Here is an 18,769-nt window from a genome sequence, read left to right on the forward strand (position 1 = left end):
TCATTAATTCATAACAATTTGTATTTCTCTCTATTGCAATCAATATGTTCAGAGAGTAATAAAGTCACCCACTTGAGAAAGTTGCGTGGCAATGAAACGCACTGTGCGCAGAGCAATAGCTGGGGCAGGAGGAGATTGCAGGTGCAGAAGTAACGTGGATCGCACAGAGCAGCCGGCCAGCTGCAATACGAGTGCAAGGTTGATTACCAACATTCCGTCCTTAAACCCTGATGCTGGAAATTGCTTCTGTGCTTGAGAGTTTGTGTGCTTTTTATTAATAAATTAGATTTTAAGTTACTACACTATATTAGCTCTTTTCTTTTATCACTGACTGGAGTTCATCGGTCTAACCTTGGCAGAGGATGGCGTACGATATGGGGGATCTATGACATTGAGTGGATTTGTTAATGTATGCATTGGGATCCGGTGAGTGCAGAGAATTATTTAACTGGTGTTTGGTTTGGAGTTGTTCCGTTTTTTAAAAAAAATCACATGGGGGGAAGATGGTGGAGTTTATATATTTTAATGTGGTGGCATAAACTTAAAGCGGTGGTTCCCCTAAAAATAAAATGTTGACATCGCATTTAGCAAATAAATTACAGTTAGAATCGGGTTGTTTTATTTAAAAAATACCTCCGTACGTATCGTTTCCATTATTCGTTCCCACCGCCACTTCCGGGTACGATGCAGGCGGTGGGCGTTCCTAATTGATTGGCAGGCATCCGAACGACGCATCCATCGCGTCACGAGATGCCGGAAAAAGCCGAACGTCGGTGCGCATGCGCCGTATAGAGCCGCACCGACGTTCGGCTTTTTTCGGCATCTCGTGACGCGATGGATGCGTCGTTCGGATGCCTGTCAATCAATTAGGAACGCCCACCACCTGCATCGTACCCGGAAGTGGCGGTGGGACCGAATAATGGAAACGATACGTACGGAGGTATTTTTTAAATAAAACAACCCGATTCTAACTGTAATTTATTTGCTAAATGCGATGTCAACATTTTATTTTTAGGGGAACCACCGCTTTAAGCAAATGACACACATTTGAATGTATATTCACTCAATTAGGGTTGTTGGTCATTTTTATGTGAATGTTTAGACAACCCTGTAAGACACCTTCACTTTTGGTCACTTGGCACTGCTAAGATAAAGGTTGTTTGTAGGTTTCTTTTTTTTATATTACTTCTGTTCCTTTTGGTATAGCACAGCAGCTCTATACAGTAGTGAGTTAAGTTGGTTTTTGTACTTTTTTAGGGGTCACTATGAATGGAAAGTATTGTCGTTCTAATTTTTCTAGATCAAATGTCACTTCTGCCCAATGGCCTTAAAAGGGGACTTTTTTTTTAAACTTTTTTTTTTTGCATTTAAGGGTAAATGTGAGATGCGAGTGCTTTTCGACCCCAGATCTCACAGTAACCACTTAAGCCCCGAACCATTTGGCTGGCCAAAGACCAAAGCACATTTTGCAATTCGGCACTGCGTCGCTTAAACCGACAATTGCGCGGTCGTGTGATGTAGCTCCCAAACAAAAATCAACGTTTTTTCCCCCCCCAGAAATCGCTTTTTTTTTGGTGATATTTGATCACCTCTGCTGTTTTTATTTATTGCGCTATAAACAAAAATGGTGGCAATTTTGAAAAAAAAGTCAATATTTTTTACTTTTTGCTATAATAAATATCCCCATAAAATATATTTAAAAAATTGTTTTTTTTTCCCTCAGTTTAGGCAGATATGTATTCTACATATTTTTGGTAAAAAATAAAAAAACGCAATAAGCCGATTGGTTTGCGCAAAAGTTATAGCGTCTACAAAATAGGGAATAGGTTTATGGCATTTTTTTCTTTACTAGTAATGGTGGCAATCAGCGATTTTTATCGCAACTGCGACATTATGGCGGACACATGACACCATTTTGGGACCATCGTAATTTTTACAGCGATCAGTGCTATAAAAATGCACGATTACTGTAAAAATGACACTGGCAGTAGACGGGTTAACCTGTAGGGGGCGCTGAAGGGGTTAAGTGTGTCCTAGGGAGTGATTTTAACTGTTAGGGGGCATGGCTACAAGCGACACGTCACTGATCGCTGCTCCCGATTAGAGGGAGCAGATAATCAGTGACAGGGTCACCAGGCAGAACAGGGAGATGCATGTTTACACTTGCCTCTCCCTGTTCTGCAGTTCTGTGACCCGGTCGCAGGACACTGGTGGACATGGAGTCTGCGGGTCCTGCGCGTATGCCGGGACTTTTAAAGTGACACACACACACACACACACAATAAATACATATAATACACACACACATAAACGGTACTCTGCCCAGCCGTGCCATGCCACCGACGTATATGTACAGAAGCCGGTTGGGAACCGGTTAAAGAGGTCCTGTCATGTATTTCAAGGGATGTTTACATTCCTTGTAAAAGGAATAAAAGCGATCCAAAAGATTATTATTTTTTTGACAGGACAGTAAAAAATAAAACGCACACAAAACATTTGAAGCGGCCGTCCCGTCGTGCTCGCATGCAGAAGTGAACGCATACATAAGTTGTGCCTGCATATGTAAAACCACGATTGTTGGAGAGCAATAATTCTAGCTAAAGGCCTCCTCCAACTCAAAACTGTAGAAGTTTTTAAACGTCACTTATGGAAATTTTTAAGGGTCAAAGTTTGTCATCATTCCACGAGCGGGTGCAATTTTGAAGCATGATATGTTGGGAATCAATTTACTCAGCATAACAATCTTTTACAATAAAAATGGGCTAACTTTACAGTTTTCTTATTTTCAAAAAAGTGTATTTAAAAATAAATAAAAAATAACTGGGTTTATAAGACTGCTGCGCAAATATGGTGTGACAAAGTATTACATTGACCGCCATTTTATTCTGTAGGGCAAGGGCTCGACAAAGTCCGGGCGTCAGGTCGCAAATGCGACAAGTAGTTGTGACCTGGCGCCCGCCGGTAATTGAGGCCGCGGCTTTGCGGCCTACAATTACCGTCCGTCGCCTGCCGCGATTGCGTGGCAGGGGAGGTGGGGGCGCACGAAGGCACAGGATCCTGTGTCTCCGTGCGCCCCCACCTCGCCCGCCGCGCGATCGCGACGGCTGGTAATTGAGGCCGCGGCTTTGTGGCCTTGTGAAGTCCCAAGCTTCTTTCTGTGACATGGCGCCATCTGGTGGTGGCCGTTGGCATTACAAGTAAAACCAGTTCTAATGTGTAATTTTTCACTGCCATCTCCTTCCCTCTAATTAGAACCCCCAAACATTATATATTTTTTATTCTAACACCCTAGAGAATAAAATGGCGATCGTTGCAATACTTTGTCACGTCGTATTTGCGCAGCGGTCTAACAAGCGCACTTTTTTGGGGGAAAAATACACCTTTTTTAATTAAAAAAATAAGACAGTAAAGTTATCCCAATTTTTTTTTTTATATTGTGAAAGATAAGGTTACGCCGATAATTAATAAACATGTCGCGCTTCAAAATTGCGTCCACTCGTGGAATGCCGACAAACTTTTACCCTTTAAAATCTCCACAGGCGACGTTTAAAAAATTCTGCAGGTTGCATGTTTTGAGTTACAGGGGAGGTCTAGAGCTAGAATTATTGCTCTTGCTCCAACGATTGCGGCGATACCCCACATGTGTGGTTTAAATACCGTTTACATATAGGGGCGCTATTCACGTATGTGTTCGCTTCTGCGTGCGAGCTCGTCGGGAAGGGGGAGCGTTTTCTGGCTTTTAACTTTTTTTAGCTGGCTTCTAGATTCCAAGCAAATTTGTCAAGCCCTGCTGTAGGGTGTCTGGAAAAAATATATAGATAGTTTGAAGTTCCAAGTAATTTTCTAGCAAAAATGTTTTATTTTAACCAAGTTTGAAAAGTAAACCTGGTCCTTAAGTGGTTAAATGCACTGAACATTAAAATACAGAGAAGTCATTAAAAGTGAAACTTATCACATTATAGTTCATAGTAAGGTGACTGATATGTCAAACTGAATAATAAAATGCATTTTACTGAAGACGGAGGTCACCATCCTACTAACAACCAAACTCTGATCTCTAGAAGCAGTATGAAAAGTACTGGAACACAGTGCTAGGTCTGCTGCCTCCTTACCTTGTACAATAAGTTCAGCTTGGGCCTGTATGGTTTGGTTTCCATTGTCTGCTGTACATGTATAGATCCCAGCATCCTCCTCTGTCAGATTGCTGATCTGCAGGCTGCCTCCCGCCAACAATGCCAATCTGTCCGAGCTGTAAGTAGTAGACACAGTCAATGGAAGGGCAGAGTCAAAACCATCTAGGCTTGCATTGAAATGAACAATAGTAGCAACAGGACAAAATAAATCTCAGCAGTACTGACCTTCCTAGATCACCAAAAGCAAGGAAAGAATATAGTTGTATGTCAATAATTCTTTATATCACCCCACAGGATTCTAGAGTTATCATTGAAGAGGTAGCACCATACATACTAGTTGTATAGCACAAACACAAAGCAATGCTGTGATTCTAAAAAGGACACCGCTGCTTTTATAATAAGAAAAATCAATTCAACATGATATGAAGTTAAGAAACTGCCTATGTAAACACTTGTAATGGGCACAAAGGAATGACATTGAACAGAAAATAAATAAAAAAGTCTGGATGTATATAGAAATATGACCAGTTTATAATAAAGCTTCTCAGAAAGTGTTAACAGTTTGAGTGTGTATATATGGGGCAGATCTATTTGAACACCACAAACATGTAAATACCTTTGCAGTGCGGTCTTCAGGCTAGTCACATGACAGCAGGAGAGGCTGAGCGGCCATGTGACCTCCCCAGCTGATGTCAAAGGGCGAGCTCGGCCCCTCCTGCAGTAGCCCTGTATCGGGGATGTAAAGCAGCCGCGAGTCACGTGACCGGCCTGAAGATCGCTCTAAAAAAGGTATTTACATGCCTCTTTTTTATAAAAGACTTCTACAGTGTGGTATGCCTAGTTCTAATAGAGGGGCTGGCAGTGATTTACAAAATTGTGTTAAACACTATATAGGACAAATTCACCTTTGGAACAGGTTACATGTTGCACTCACGCATGCCAACTCCCCCCACCCCATCATTTGTCAGCCTATAATAAAAACAAAGCAGGTTTTTTCTTTAAAGTGTGCCCAAAAAAATAATTTCCTAAAAATAAGTATATGACTTTAGGTTTGCAACTTCAAGTAAGGGCCATTCACACCAAAGCAATCTGTTACAGTGTTTTAACGTACTATGCAATAAAGCAGCTTATGAATGGGCTGCCAAAAGGAAAAATATGCAGAACTAATTTTTCAAAACACAGCACACCATTGGTCATCTAATGCCAATATTCAAAGACCAAATCTGAAACTCGCTCCAAAATGTTTGTTTCAGGAAGAAGCTTGCTGGATCTAGCCTGTACTATAATGATAAAAGTCCACAACCACATGCACAAGCACAAGCTCCGACAATGCCTCACCTCTGATGCACCTGGGATATTATGACCTACAATCCCCTGTATTTTGCTTATTAAGTTCACCTTTAAAAAAATAAAATAAAAAATACACATCTTTTTGCAGGTAAAAAACGTGCATTTAGTATTTTTTTTTTACTTGGAAAGCATTGCAGCTTACGGATCAGCAGACTGTGGGTGCCATTCAGGGCTCCTGCAGACTTCAGTGAATCTGTCTGCTCGAAGCCCATACAAGCAGACAAATCCACACAGACAGGAATAGACATTGAACTACTAGAGCGCTCCACAGCGACATGGTAGTTCATTGAAACTACAAGCCGAGAGCTGCAAAGGCTGTTGGGATTTGTAGTTCCCCCCCCCCCCCCATTTACAGAACTCTCACTGAATTACATGGTTGGATTGGTGGAACTGTCACTAAGGAGTGTGGCTTTAACATAGTCCAAAAGGTGTAGTTATCCTTTAGGATGCTTTCATTTGAACTTTTTGAGTGCAAACACAAGCGACACATTGGAATTATAGGACTGAACATTACATGCCACTAAAAGGAAATACTTGCTTTTCAAATAGTGATGTCTAAGCTTGTTGAATGTTTAATAGAATATTACTATTCAAGAGGAAGTAAACCCTCTTAAAAAAAAAAAAATTGAAAACGAAAAACCCCCTGCAAGAAAAAGGAATAATGAGCTAGTAGGCATAGCATACTAGCTCATTATGTATTCCTTACCCGAGATCGAAGCCCCCCGCAGCGGTTATCGTTCCGCTCCTCCAGTACCGCCATCTTTCCCTTAGTGTCTTCCTTGTATCGCGGCTCCGGCGCGGTGACTGTCTGGAGCTGCGATGACGTCACTCCGGCTCCGTAGACATCGTGCAATGTCTTTCGGAAATATCTCCTGAACCGTGTAGGTTTAAGGAGATATTTCTTGCAATTACAGGCAAGCCTAAAACTAGGCTTGCCTGTAGATCTAAGTGGTCTAAGGGTTTTCAACCACTTTCAAGTATGGTTGAAGTGCACTCACTAGCATATGTTTGTGCATATCGCCGCCATGCTGTTTTATTTATTTTTTTAACACCTATAACATATGGACAACATGTTCATTTCACCAAGCATGTAATGGCAGGTGCTCCCTATGCTTTTTAACTCCCCTAAGCACCTTTTTTCATTGTGCCGATGTCTCCGTTTTGCATTTCTATATTTTAGTTTTTGTAGTCTACACTACAGTTTTTTCAGGACAACTAGAGCTCCAATTTGGTAGCAAAATTAGATGCACATTTTTTTTTTTTACGAAACACATCCTACAACCCATTTAGACAGGAGCAATTTAACCCAACAGAATGTCTGTGGCGTGTGACAGGAAACTGAAGTACCAAGAGGAAAGCCATGCAAGCACAGGGAGAACTTGCAAACTCAATGCATATAGCATTCTGGCTGCGATTCAAACTGAAGAACCCACTGACATGCCAACCACTTAGCCACTGTACTTGAGTCTGTTTAAACAGGTGTTTTTTTTTACATTAGGATTACAGGCAAACACCAGTACTCGCTGTGTAGTAGAGCTAGGGGCATAATTTCATTTTGAATAGAATTAGGGAAGCTTATAACATCCGTAACATTTTTGCCATCTGCATCCCATTTTTTGGGGGGGGGGGGGGTATTGCCCTTCACTCCCTGTTGAATAGCCAAAACTGGAAGTGAGAAAAATCACTAAAAAGATAAGGAATCTGTCTGTCCTCAGGATCACCAGAACTAGTGTCCCCATTGGAAATTATCCTTAATTTTCAGATTCTGGGGACTCCCCAAAAACTTTTGGTTAGGATTGTAAACTAGACTAATAGAGAGCGTAAATCTCCCTAACAGGGACACAAAAAAAACCTGACAGGTATCTTAATCCATCGCCACACTATCAAATATATATATATTTTTTTTACATTTTGCATTTAGTTCTACTGTAGGGAACACCAAGTATGATTGAAGTCTCAACACCATGTCCCGTCTCCTTTCCATGGGAAACTAAATACGCACAGACTTCAGAATGTGTTCATATACTCCGAAATGTCTTTTGGGTTCCTTGTCACTTCTCATCTGAGTGAAAGCAGCCTCTGTTCGGGCCAACAAAATTCAGCTTGCTTCCATCGACTTTTCAAACAAAGTATGTCAGGTGGGGCTGACAGGGCCACCCACAAAGTAAAATTTGGTTGGTTCATCAGGAACCAAACAGCTTTCACTTTATGAAGATCAGATTATTACGAGACATATTTTGGCAGAGAAACTTTGCCTATTGTGGATGATTTAATCATCAATCGTGTAGCTCAATTGTAAATGTTTTGTGGAATGAAGAACTACATTTTTACAAGTGAGGTGCATATGCTTGTGGACAATCCTAAACATTTAATTACCTGTCAAGAACGATTTCTTCCTGTTTGTGGCTCCAGTGTATGTTGGGGGTTGGGAACCCAGACACCACACAGGAAAGCAGTACCGTTTGTCCTGCAACGCTTGTAACGGAGAAAGGCTGGCGCATAAATACCAGAGAGCGATACTCTCCCATTTCTAAAGGAAAGAAAAACAGTTCAACAAAAAAAGGTTTAAGCATTGGCAAAAATATCAATCCCATTACCAACATTCCTTGCAATTACAAAGATCTGCCAATGTCAGACACGGACTCTACTAAACAGCCATAACGTTCAATTACAAAGTATTGTTATAGTCTGCTATAATGTGAAAGCAAAACACTCCATAGCAGGGATACTGCCACAAGTAGAAATAAAGATTGGCGCTACATTTTAGGAGGTAAACGTTCCCTATGTCAGAGCCTTGGCACCAGCATTTTGACGTTATAATGTGGGGGTTGGGGTGCTAAAAGAAACATCTGCACCCTAAACACACAACTGAGCATTCACTGCAGTAGTGGATTTTTTACTGAGATTAATTTTACATTAATATCGAAGTGTATAAAGGAAAAGGGGACTTCACAAATACACAGTACATATGACAAGGTATTTTAGGAATTGTACATCAAAAAAGAGGTGCAAATCTCTAATGAAATCATATACATCAAGTCATTAAGTAAAGCTAGGATCAACTTATTAAATAAAAAGTTAAACAAAATGTTAAAATCTGTCTTAGGTTGTACTACCCCGATTGTTAGGCCTCTTGCACACGATACTCCTGTTTGAACATCTACTTGTTCAGACATTTTTATTGAATATATTTATGCGCATTTTCCTGCATATGCGGTTTGCGTAAAGTAAAAAATTTGGCGTAAATTTTCGCACAAACACATTTGTGTTCTTGTTCTGCAGTATGTAAAATGTGAATTTGTGCGCATGAGGTGTAAATTACTGACCAAAAAAAAAAAAAAAAAAAAAGAAGTCTAAACTCACAAAAAAGGGAGTTTAACAGCAGCAGTGCGAATGAGTCCTTATAGTTAGTTTGACCCAAGACCATTCCTCCTCTTCCAATGTGGCCCAGAAGGTTAAAAGTTTGGACACCCCTGCTCTATAAGGCCTCTTGCACACTGCAGCTTGTAAAAGCTCCGTACAACACCGTCTTTTTCTTAGGGAGCTAATACACAACCCACTAATCGTAATGTGCCTATGCACACAGGTCCATAAACAAGCGCTGTGCATTCTTCAGTAAAAATTTAAAAAAATTCTGCCCTTAAACTCCACTCTGTTATCTTATGTGTCGCAGACAGAGATGTTTTTAGCAGTTTATCGGCCCCAAAATCACGTTTCGGAGAGTCAATTTTGATGCCCCCTCCTCTCCACTGAAACTGTGGACACCTGGCCATTACAGCTTGCGGCTTCCCTGCAGAGTGCGCACTACGCATGCGCGAGTCGCGCTGCACTCTCCCAGTGGACAGGCAATCTTCTGGGACCTGTCACGTGTCTCAGAATATTGCAGAGATGGAAGGGTTGCCAAGTGGGCAGAAAAAACAGGAAGTGGGACAGGAAATCCCCTTCAAAACTAAGCACCCACTTAACCCCCCTCCCCAAATGTGGCATGTAAGGGGCGAGGGGTGCTTAAAGCAGAAGTTCCACCCTCAATTCTCCATCAAAAATGACCTCATTCCCAAAAAGTATGTATAAATACAAACACACACAAAATTGTATATAATATATACACACATACTGTATGTATGTATGTATGTATGTATGTATGTATGTATGTATGTATGTATGTATGTATGTGTATATATATATATATATATATATATATATATATATATATATATATATATATATATATATATATATATATATATATATATATATATATATATACATATACATATACACACACACACACATATACACATACACACACACACACATATACATATACATATTATATATTATAGTAGGGATCGAAAGTTTGGGCACCCCAGGTAAAAATTTGTATTAATGTGCATAACGAAGCCAAGGAAAGATGGAACAATCTCCAAAAGGCATCAAATTACAGATTAGACATTCTTATGTGTCAAAAAAAGTTAGATTTTATTTCCCTCATTTACACACTTTCAAAATTACAGAAAACAAAAAAATTGGTCTGCAAAAGTTTGGGCACCCTGCAGAATTTATAGCATGCACTGCCCCCCTTGCAAAGCTGAGACCTGCCAGTGTCATGGATTGTTCTCACTTATCTGGGAAGACCAGGTGATGTCAATCTCAAAGGTTTTAAATGCCCAGACTCATCTGACCTTGCCCCAACAATCAGCACCATGGGTTCTTCTAAGCAGTTGTCTAGAAAACTGAAACTGAAAATAGTCGACAAAGCTGGAGAAGGCTATAAGAAGATAGCAAAGCGTTTTTAGGTGTCAATATCCTCTGTTCGGAATGTAATTAAGAAATGGCAGTCATCAGGAAAAGTGGCAGTTAAAGCAAGATCTGCAAGACCAAGAAAAATATCAGACCGAACAGCTCGCAGGATTGTGAGAAAGGCAATTCAAAACCCACGTTTGACTGCACGATCCCTCCAGAAAGATCTGGCAGACACTGGAGTTGTGGTACACTATATTCCACTATAAAGAGATACTTGTACAAATATGGTCTTCATGGAAGAGTCATCAGAAGAAAACATCTTCTACGTCCTCACAACAAAAATCAGCGTTTGAACTTTGCAAATGAACATATAGACAAGCCTGATGCATTTTGGAAACAAGTTCTGTGGACCGATGAGGTTAAAATAGAACTTTTGGCTAGAATGAGCAAAGGTACGTTTAAAGAAAGGGCACAGAATTTAATGAAAAGAACCTCTGTCCAACTGTTAAGCATGGGGGTTGATCAATCATGCTTTGGGGTTGTATTGCAGCAAGTGGCACAGGAAACATTTCACGAGTAGAAGGAAAAATGGATTCAATAAAATTTCAGTAAATTTTGGATAGCAACTCGATGCCATCTGTGAAAAAGCTGAAGTTAAAGAGAGGGTGGCTTGTACAAATGGATAATGATCCTAAACACACCTCAAAATCCATGGGGCATTACATCAAGAGGCGTAGACTGAAGGTTTTGCCATAGCCTTCACAAACTCCTGACCTCAACATAATTGAAAATCTATGGATAGACCTTAAAAGAGCAGTGCGTGACAGACAGCCCAGAAATATCAAAGAACTGGAAGACTTTTGTAAGGAAGAATGGGCAAAGATACCTCAAACAAGAATTTAAAGACTCTTGGCTGGCTACAAAAAGCGTTTACAAGCCGTGATACTTGCCAAAGGGGGGCAGTACAAGATATTAACTCTGCAGGGTGCCCAAACTTTTGCAGACGCCATTTTTTTTGTTTTCTGTAATTTTGAAAGTGTAAATGATGGAAATAAAATCTAACTTTTTTTGACATATTATAAGAATGTCTAATCTGTAATTTGATGCCTTTTGGAGATTTTTCCATCTTTCCTTGGCTTCGTTGTGCACATTAATACAATTTTTTACCTGGGGTGCCCAAACGTTTGATCGTACGTACACACATACTATATATATATATATATATATATATATATATATATATATATATATATATATACACACACACATATACATATACATACACACACACACGAGAGAAACTCGAAAAGTTAGAATATCCTGCAAAAGTTTATTTATTTCACTAATGCAACTTAAAAGGTTAAATATGAGAAAGACCCATTACATGCAAAGCAAGATGGTTCAAGCCATTATTTGTCAAAAATGTGATTACGGCTTACAGCTCATGAAAAACCCAAATCCGCAATCTCAGAAAATTAGAAATTAACATGCAATCAATAAAAAAGGATTGTACATAGAATATCGGACCTCTGAAAAATAGAAGCATGCATATGTACTCAGTACTTGGTCAACAGACCGTGGAAACTTCACACTGGACTTCAAGCATCTTGCAGTGTGTGCCTCTCCATTCTTCCTCCATACTCAGGGTCCTTGGTTTCCAAATGAGATGCAAAATTCTCATCAGAAAAGAGGACTTTGGACCACTGAGCAACAGACCAGGTGTGTTTTTCTTTAGCCCAGGTAAGACGCTTCTGATGTTTGTTGTTCAGGAGTGGCTTGACAAGAGAAATACAACATTTGAAGCCCATATCCAGGATCAGTCTGTGTGTGGTGGCTCTTGATGCACTGACTCCAGCCTCAGTCCATTCCTTGTGAGAGTCCCCAACACTTTTGAATGGCCTTTTCCCGACAATCCTCCCCAGGCTGCAGTCATCCCTGCTGCTTTTGCACCTTTTTCTTCCACACTTTTCCCTTCAACATAACTTTCTATTAATGTGCTTTGATACAGCACTTTGGAAACATCCAACTTCTTTTGCAATTATCTTTTGAGGCTTTCCCTCCTTATGGAGGGTGTCAGATGGTTTTCTGCACAACTGTCAGGTCAGCAGTCTTTCCTATGATTGTGATTCCTACAGAACCAGACTGAGAGACCATTTAAAGGCTCATGAACCCTTTTGCAGGTGTTATGGCATAATTAGCTGATTAGAGTGGGACACTTTGAGCCTAGAATATGACACCTTTTTTACAATATTCTAATTTTATGAGATTGTGGATTTGGGGGTTTTCATGAGCTGTAAGCCATAATCACCACAACTTGAACTATCTTTCATTGCATGTAATGAGTCTCATATATTAGTTCCACCTTTTAAGTTGCATTAGTGATATAAATGAACTTTTGCTTGAAATTTGAATTTTTCAAGCTTCACCTGTGTGTATATGTATACACACACACACACACACACACTTGTAAGATCAAAAACAAAACAAATAAGTTGCGCTAACCATAAGTGAGTATAAATTATCAATTTGATTGATATAATTATAAATAGTGTCCATAAGTGTACAAAAAATCATGAATGAAAAAAATTGAAAAAAAATATATATATAATAAAAAGTTCAATTTTTGAGTGAATAAATTGTTGAATGAAGTTGTGCCCGTGACTAAGCAAACAAAAATCCTCCACCGGTGCAATAGATGAATAAATGTCTATGCGCTTACCAGAAGGGCAAGCAAACAAGGCTTGCAGCTGAAATCCCCCAGCAAGGATCTTTAACAGAAACCGCCACTGGAAGTCCGGATGGTATTCCTCCAATGTAGGTGGATAGATCCGAGATCCAAGGAGCATGAAAGTAAATATATAGGCAACAAATGGTGATGTACCGTAGATAAAACGAACATAGGCACACCAAGGGAAAGCCTCCACCAAAAAGAATCACCAAATAAGGGGGACTCTTACCAGATATAAGTTTTTAGAGAGCTTGTGGCCAAACCCAGCCAGGGCCTTTAGGGGTTAACTCCAAAAAGCATCAGCCAAAGCAAACGACTCTCTCACACAGTATAGCCGAGTAAATCACCATAAAAAAGATAAATTCCACATAGTGATGTACCGTAGGTAAAGAGATTTAATAAGGTAAATTGCACTTACATAGGAACAGATAAAATCAGCATTTAAAATTTCGAGCCGGCCGGCTACTACGAACGCCCGTCCTTCGGGACCTAGACGTAGCACGTCAAAGCGTCTCCTCCTCCCGACGTATGTTTCGTCAGTATGTGACGTCGTCTGGGGAACTCCCCGGCTCGAAATCTTAAATGCTGATTTTATCTGTTCCTATGTAAGTGCAATATACCTTATTAAATCTCTTTACCTACAGTACATCACTATGTGGAATTTATCTTTTTTATGGTGATTTACTCGGCTATACTGTGTGAGAGAGTCGTTTGCTTTGGCTGATGCTTTTTGGAGTTAACCCCTAAAGGCCCTGGCTGGGTTTGGCCACAAGCTCTCTAAAAACTTATATCTGGTAAGAGTCCCCCTTATTTGGTGATTCTTTTTGGTGGAGGCTTTCCCTTGGTGTGCCTATGTTCGTTTTATCTACGGTACATCACCATTTGTTGCCTATATATTTACTTTCATGCTCCTTGGATCTCGGATCTATCCACCTACATTGGAGGAATACCATCCGGACTTCCAGTGGCGGTTTCTGTTAAAGATCCTTGCTGGGGGATTTCAGCTGCAAGCCTTGTTTGCTTGCCCTTCTGGTAAGCGCATAGACATTTATTCATCTATTGCACCGGTGGAGGATTTTTGTTTGCTTAGTCACGGGCACAACTTCATTCAACAATTTATTCACTCAAAAATTGAACTTTTTATTATATATATATTTTTTTTCAATTTTTTTCATTCATGATTTTTTGTACACTTATGGACACTATTTATAATTATATCAATCAAATTGATAATTTATACTCACTTATGGTTAGCGCAACTTATTTGTTTTGTTTTTGATCTTATATTGTGTGTATATCACAGTTTTTGTTGCAGCTTATTTATTTACATATATTTACATTTGTTGTTTATTTAGTTAGTCTAGCGCAGTATCACATTTTCTCTTGTTTACACACACACACACACTTGTGCATATAAGTTTACATACCCTGGCAGAATTTATGAATTCTTGGCCATTTTTCAGAGAATATGAACAGCACAAACATTTTTTCACTCATAGTTAATATTTGGCTGAACCCATTCATTATAAAATCAACTGTGTTTACTCTTTTTCAATCATAGTCACAACAGAAACTATACTAATGACCCTTGTCAAACATTTACATACCCTAGTTCTTAATACCATGTATTGCCCCCTTTAACATCAATGACAGCTTGGAGCCTCATCTACAAAAGTCTACATCTTTTAAGATGGTAAAACTGCCCATTCCTCTTGGCAAAAAGCCTCCAGTTCCTGTAAATTTTCAGGATGTCTTGTATTAACTGCACGTTTGAGATCTCCCCAGAGTGGCTCAATGATACCGAGATCAGGAGACTGAGATGGCCACTTCAGAACCTTCACTATACTGCTGTAGCCAATGACGGGTCTACTTGGCCTTGTGTTTTGGATCATTGTCATATTGGAATGTCCAAGTACGTACCATGTGCAGCTTCCTGGCAGATAAATGAAAATGTTCCTCCAGTATTTGATAACATACTGCACTCACCCTGCCATCAATTTTGACCAAATTTCCTGTGCCTTTGTAGCTCACACATCCCCAAAACATCAGCCATCCACCTCAGTGTTTCATAGTACAAATGTTTTATGGTTGTGGCCAAAAAGCTACATTTTGCTCTCATCACTCTAAATGACTTTGTGCCAGAAGGTTTGTCTGTGCCGTTTGGTATATTCTAAGTGGGATACTTTGTGGCATTTGCGCAGTAATGGCTTTCTTCTGGCGACTCAATCATGCAGCCTATCTTTCTTCAAGTGCCTCCTTATTGTGCATCTTGAAACAGCCACAGCACGTGTTTTTCAGAGATTCCTGTATTTCACCTGAAGTGGTTTGTGTTTTTCTTTGCATCACAAACAATTTTCCTGGCAGTTGTGGCTGAAATTTTAGTTGGTCTACCTGACCGTGGTTAGGTTTCAACAGAACCCCTCATTTTCCACTTCTTGCTTTGAACACTGCTGATTGGCATTCTCAATGCATTGGATATCTGTTTATATCCCTTTCCTGTTTTATACAGTTCAGCTACCATTTCCCGCAGATCATTTGACAATTATTTTGCTTTCCCAATGACTCGGAATCCAGAAACGTCAGTGCAGCACTGGATGAAAGATGCAAGGGTCTGTCAGGTGTCCAGAAACTCGGTGACGTTTTATACACACACACACACACAATTAGAAGCAAACGGATCACAGGTGAGGATGGTTACCTTTAACAGCCATTCAAACCCATTTGTGGCAACTTGTGTGCATGTTATCAGACCAAAATCACCAGGGTATGTAAACTTTTGATCAGGGTAATTTGGGTAGTTTCTGTTGCCATTATGATTTAAAATGAGTAAACACAGTTGATTGATATAAAATGGCTTCAGCCTAACACTAACCATGAGTGAAAGAAAATAAATCAAATTCTGCCAGGGTATGTAAACTTATGAGCGTGTGCGTATATAATTATATATACACACACACACACACACACACACACACACACACACACACACACACATACATACACACACACACACACACTTGGGTGTACAGCAATTGCAAAAAAAAAATAAAAAAAGCTATTAAACAAAACACACAAGCAAAAGCAGTCTGACTGAAAAGCGACCTTTACTCACATGCAACCGTTTCATATGGTTATAATACTTGATATGATCATCACAATCTATATGTAATGCAAAGTTGTCTTTATGTTTGTATCTGTGTCTTGTCTTTAAATAAAATTAAAAAAAAACACATCTGCTTTAAGCAAACATTTCCTGAATTTGGCCAACCACCGTGAAACTCCTAAATCAGATGAAAGCATTTGAACTCCTGTAAAGATCACATGAACAAAGATTTTACCTTGCAGTACTTTAATCTCAGCCTCTTCACTGTATTTGAGAGATGCTCCACTGCCCACTCCACACCGATACAGACCAGCATCACTCTCATTGGCGTTGCTGATAACCAAGCTGCCATTATACAGCAATGAAGTTCTGTCATCCAGTTCTCGTAAAGACCTGTCCTGCTCCCAGTGAACAAATGACACTAGTTCTGGGCTTACATCACAGCTCAATACAAAACTATCCCCAATGTACACAGAAGAGGCTTCAGGCTGGCTGGAAAATCGGGGGAGACCTGCAACAACAATGTACAAAACAGTCAATCAAGGTGAGACATTAACATACACACAAAACTGATTAAAGTGATTAAAACTAAATTACAATGGAAAACATCTGGACACCGATAGCCATTCCAGGACATTACCACTGTGTTCTTAAAGGGGTTGTAAAGGTTGTAAATGGGTTCCTTTAATCACTTAAGACCCGGACCAATATGCAGGTAAAGGACCTTGCCCCTTTTTGCGATTCTGCACTGCGTCGCTTTAACTGACAATTGCGCGGTCGTGCGACATGGCTCCCAAACAAAATTGGCGTCCTTTTTTTCCCCACAAATAGAGCTTTCTTTTGGTGGTATTTTATCACCTCTGCGGTTTTTATTTTTGCGCTATAAAACAAAAATAGACAGTTTTGGGGGGAAAAAATATATATTTTTTACTTTTTGCTATAATAAATATCCCCAAAAGATATAAAAACATTTTTTTTCCTCAGTTTAGGCCGATACGTATTCTTCTACCCATTTTTGGTAAAAAAAATACAAAATAGGGGATAGTTTTCTGTATTTTGCTACAATAGTTTTTCCCTCTATCCCTACAAGACATCCAGGACCAGCTCCTTGAAAAACACCACCACAGCATGACTATGGCACCATTGTACTTCATGGTTTGGATTACATTTTTATGTGCAATGTCTGCTTTGATGGGTAAAAAGCTGAATTTCCATCTCATCGACTTCCCAGGTGCCTTCTGCCAAACTGTAAGCAAGATGTCATGTGCGTTTTAGTTACTAGTGGCTCTCTTTTTTCATTCTCCTTCCCATTAAGTTGCGACTGCATACAATTGTTTTCCAAAGTGCATCACCAAAGCCTCTCCACTTGCAGCTACTGAGACCTGGAGACCTCTATTGTGGTCATAACAGGTCTCTTGGTGGCCTCTCACTCTCACCTTCTTGCAGTCACTGTTTTGGTTTCAGGTCTGTCTCTTTTGCACAGTGTGCAGAGACAGACCTGTCATCTGCCTGCTCAGCGGGGATCGACAGAGCGATCCCTGCTGAGCAAAGCGGAGCCTGTACACAGACACGTCTATGTGAAAGAGGCCTAAGGATCCTACACTGAAGAATGCCGACAGGAAAACAGGATTTCTGTAGCTGCTTTCCAAAGAAAACCAATTTAAAAAAGGGATATTTAAGACTACTCTTTTTTTTGTATCTTTTTTAAGCAAAACATACAAATACTTACTCTGAACAATGGTTTTGAACAGAGCAGCCTGGATCTTCCTATTCTAGGGTCCCATGCCCCTGGCCCCTCTCACCTGCCAGGAGCCTCCAAAGCAAGAAACTCCTGAGCTGTGGCCATTTACACACAGAGCTGCAGGTCGGCCCGCCCCCTCCATCTGATTGGCTCACTAGCGGTAATGGACAACTGTCAAAAGCCAATCAGGAGCATAAGTCCACGGAGAGTCAAGGCTCTCTGACATCTCTGGATCGAGAGTGGACTCCAGGAAGTATTAGGGAGGTTGCTTTTTTTGGGGGGGGGTGGGGGGGGGGTGGTGTTTGGATCCAGGAAACTGGAAAATAAGCCCAAGTGCTCTGCCTGCTGACTGGGATAAAGAACATGCGATATATACAATTCTCTTAACCTACTCCTGGGGGAAAAAAAAATGTTTAATCAATATGCACAAACCGATACACTAAAAAAAAAGTTTTATTTCTAGCCCTAGCTTGAAGTTCCTTTTTAAAGCATATTTAAACTCCCAAAAAAAATTATTGCAAAATACCAGTCCTTAGATTATGGCCAAGAACATTTTTGGCAAGTACAGAAAATTCCTGTTAATCTTGCCAGAAATGGAGTCCTTGTCACTTGTTGTAAGCTGAAAAGAAAGCACAAACGTCCTTACTCTTACTGTATGAACAACTAGCTCAGTCAATCCACCTTGTAATAGAGATGAAGACAGACATGTATGAATTCCACAGTGACAACCATGGCTCGCTCAACAGATACAATGGAAGAGTGAGCATAGCCAATTAGGGACAGGAAATGTGTCATTCACAGGATTATCCAGGTAAAAAAAGAAAAATAAAAGCCTGAAAAATATAATTCAGTCACCACATCTAAAAAAGGACTTTATCTGATAGAAACATAGCCAGAAGAGTGTGCATGATTTAGAAATCAAAAACAGATTTTACTCTACACTTATTTAAAATGTAATCTTAAATTCTTAT

General features: G+C 39.9%; 1 protein-coding gene across 1 annotated transcript in view; it reads right to left on the reverse strand.

The window, feature by feature from the left end:
• NEO1 (neogenin 1) overlaps positions 1-18,769 on the reverse strand; it is a 223,333-nt gene that overhangs the window by 60,795 nt on the left and 143,769 nt on the right. Inside the window, 3 exon segments of the mRNA XM_040343027.1 lie at positions 4,113-4,249; positions 7,860-8,013; positions 16,293-16,568. Coding sequence (XP_040198961.1) covers positions 4,113-4,249; positions 7,860-8,013; positions 16,293-16,568 — 567 coding nt within the window.

The sequence above is a fragment of the Rana temporaria genome, chromosome 3 (genome assembly GCF_905171775.1).
Source record: "Rana temporaria chromosome 3, aRanTem1.1, whole genome shotgun sequence".
NCBI lineage: Eukaryota > Metazoa > Chordata > Amphibia > Anura > Ranidae > Rana > Rana temporaria.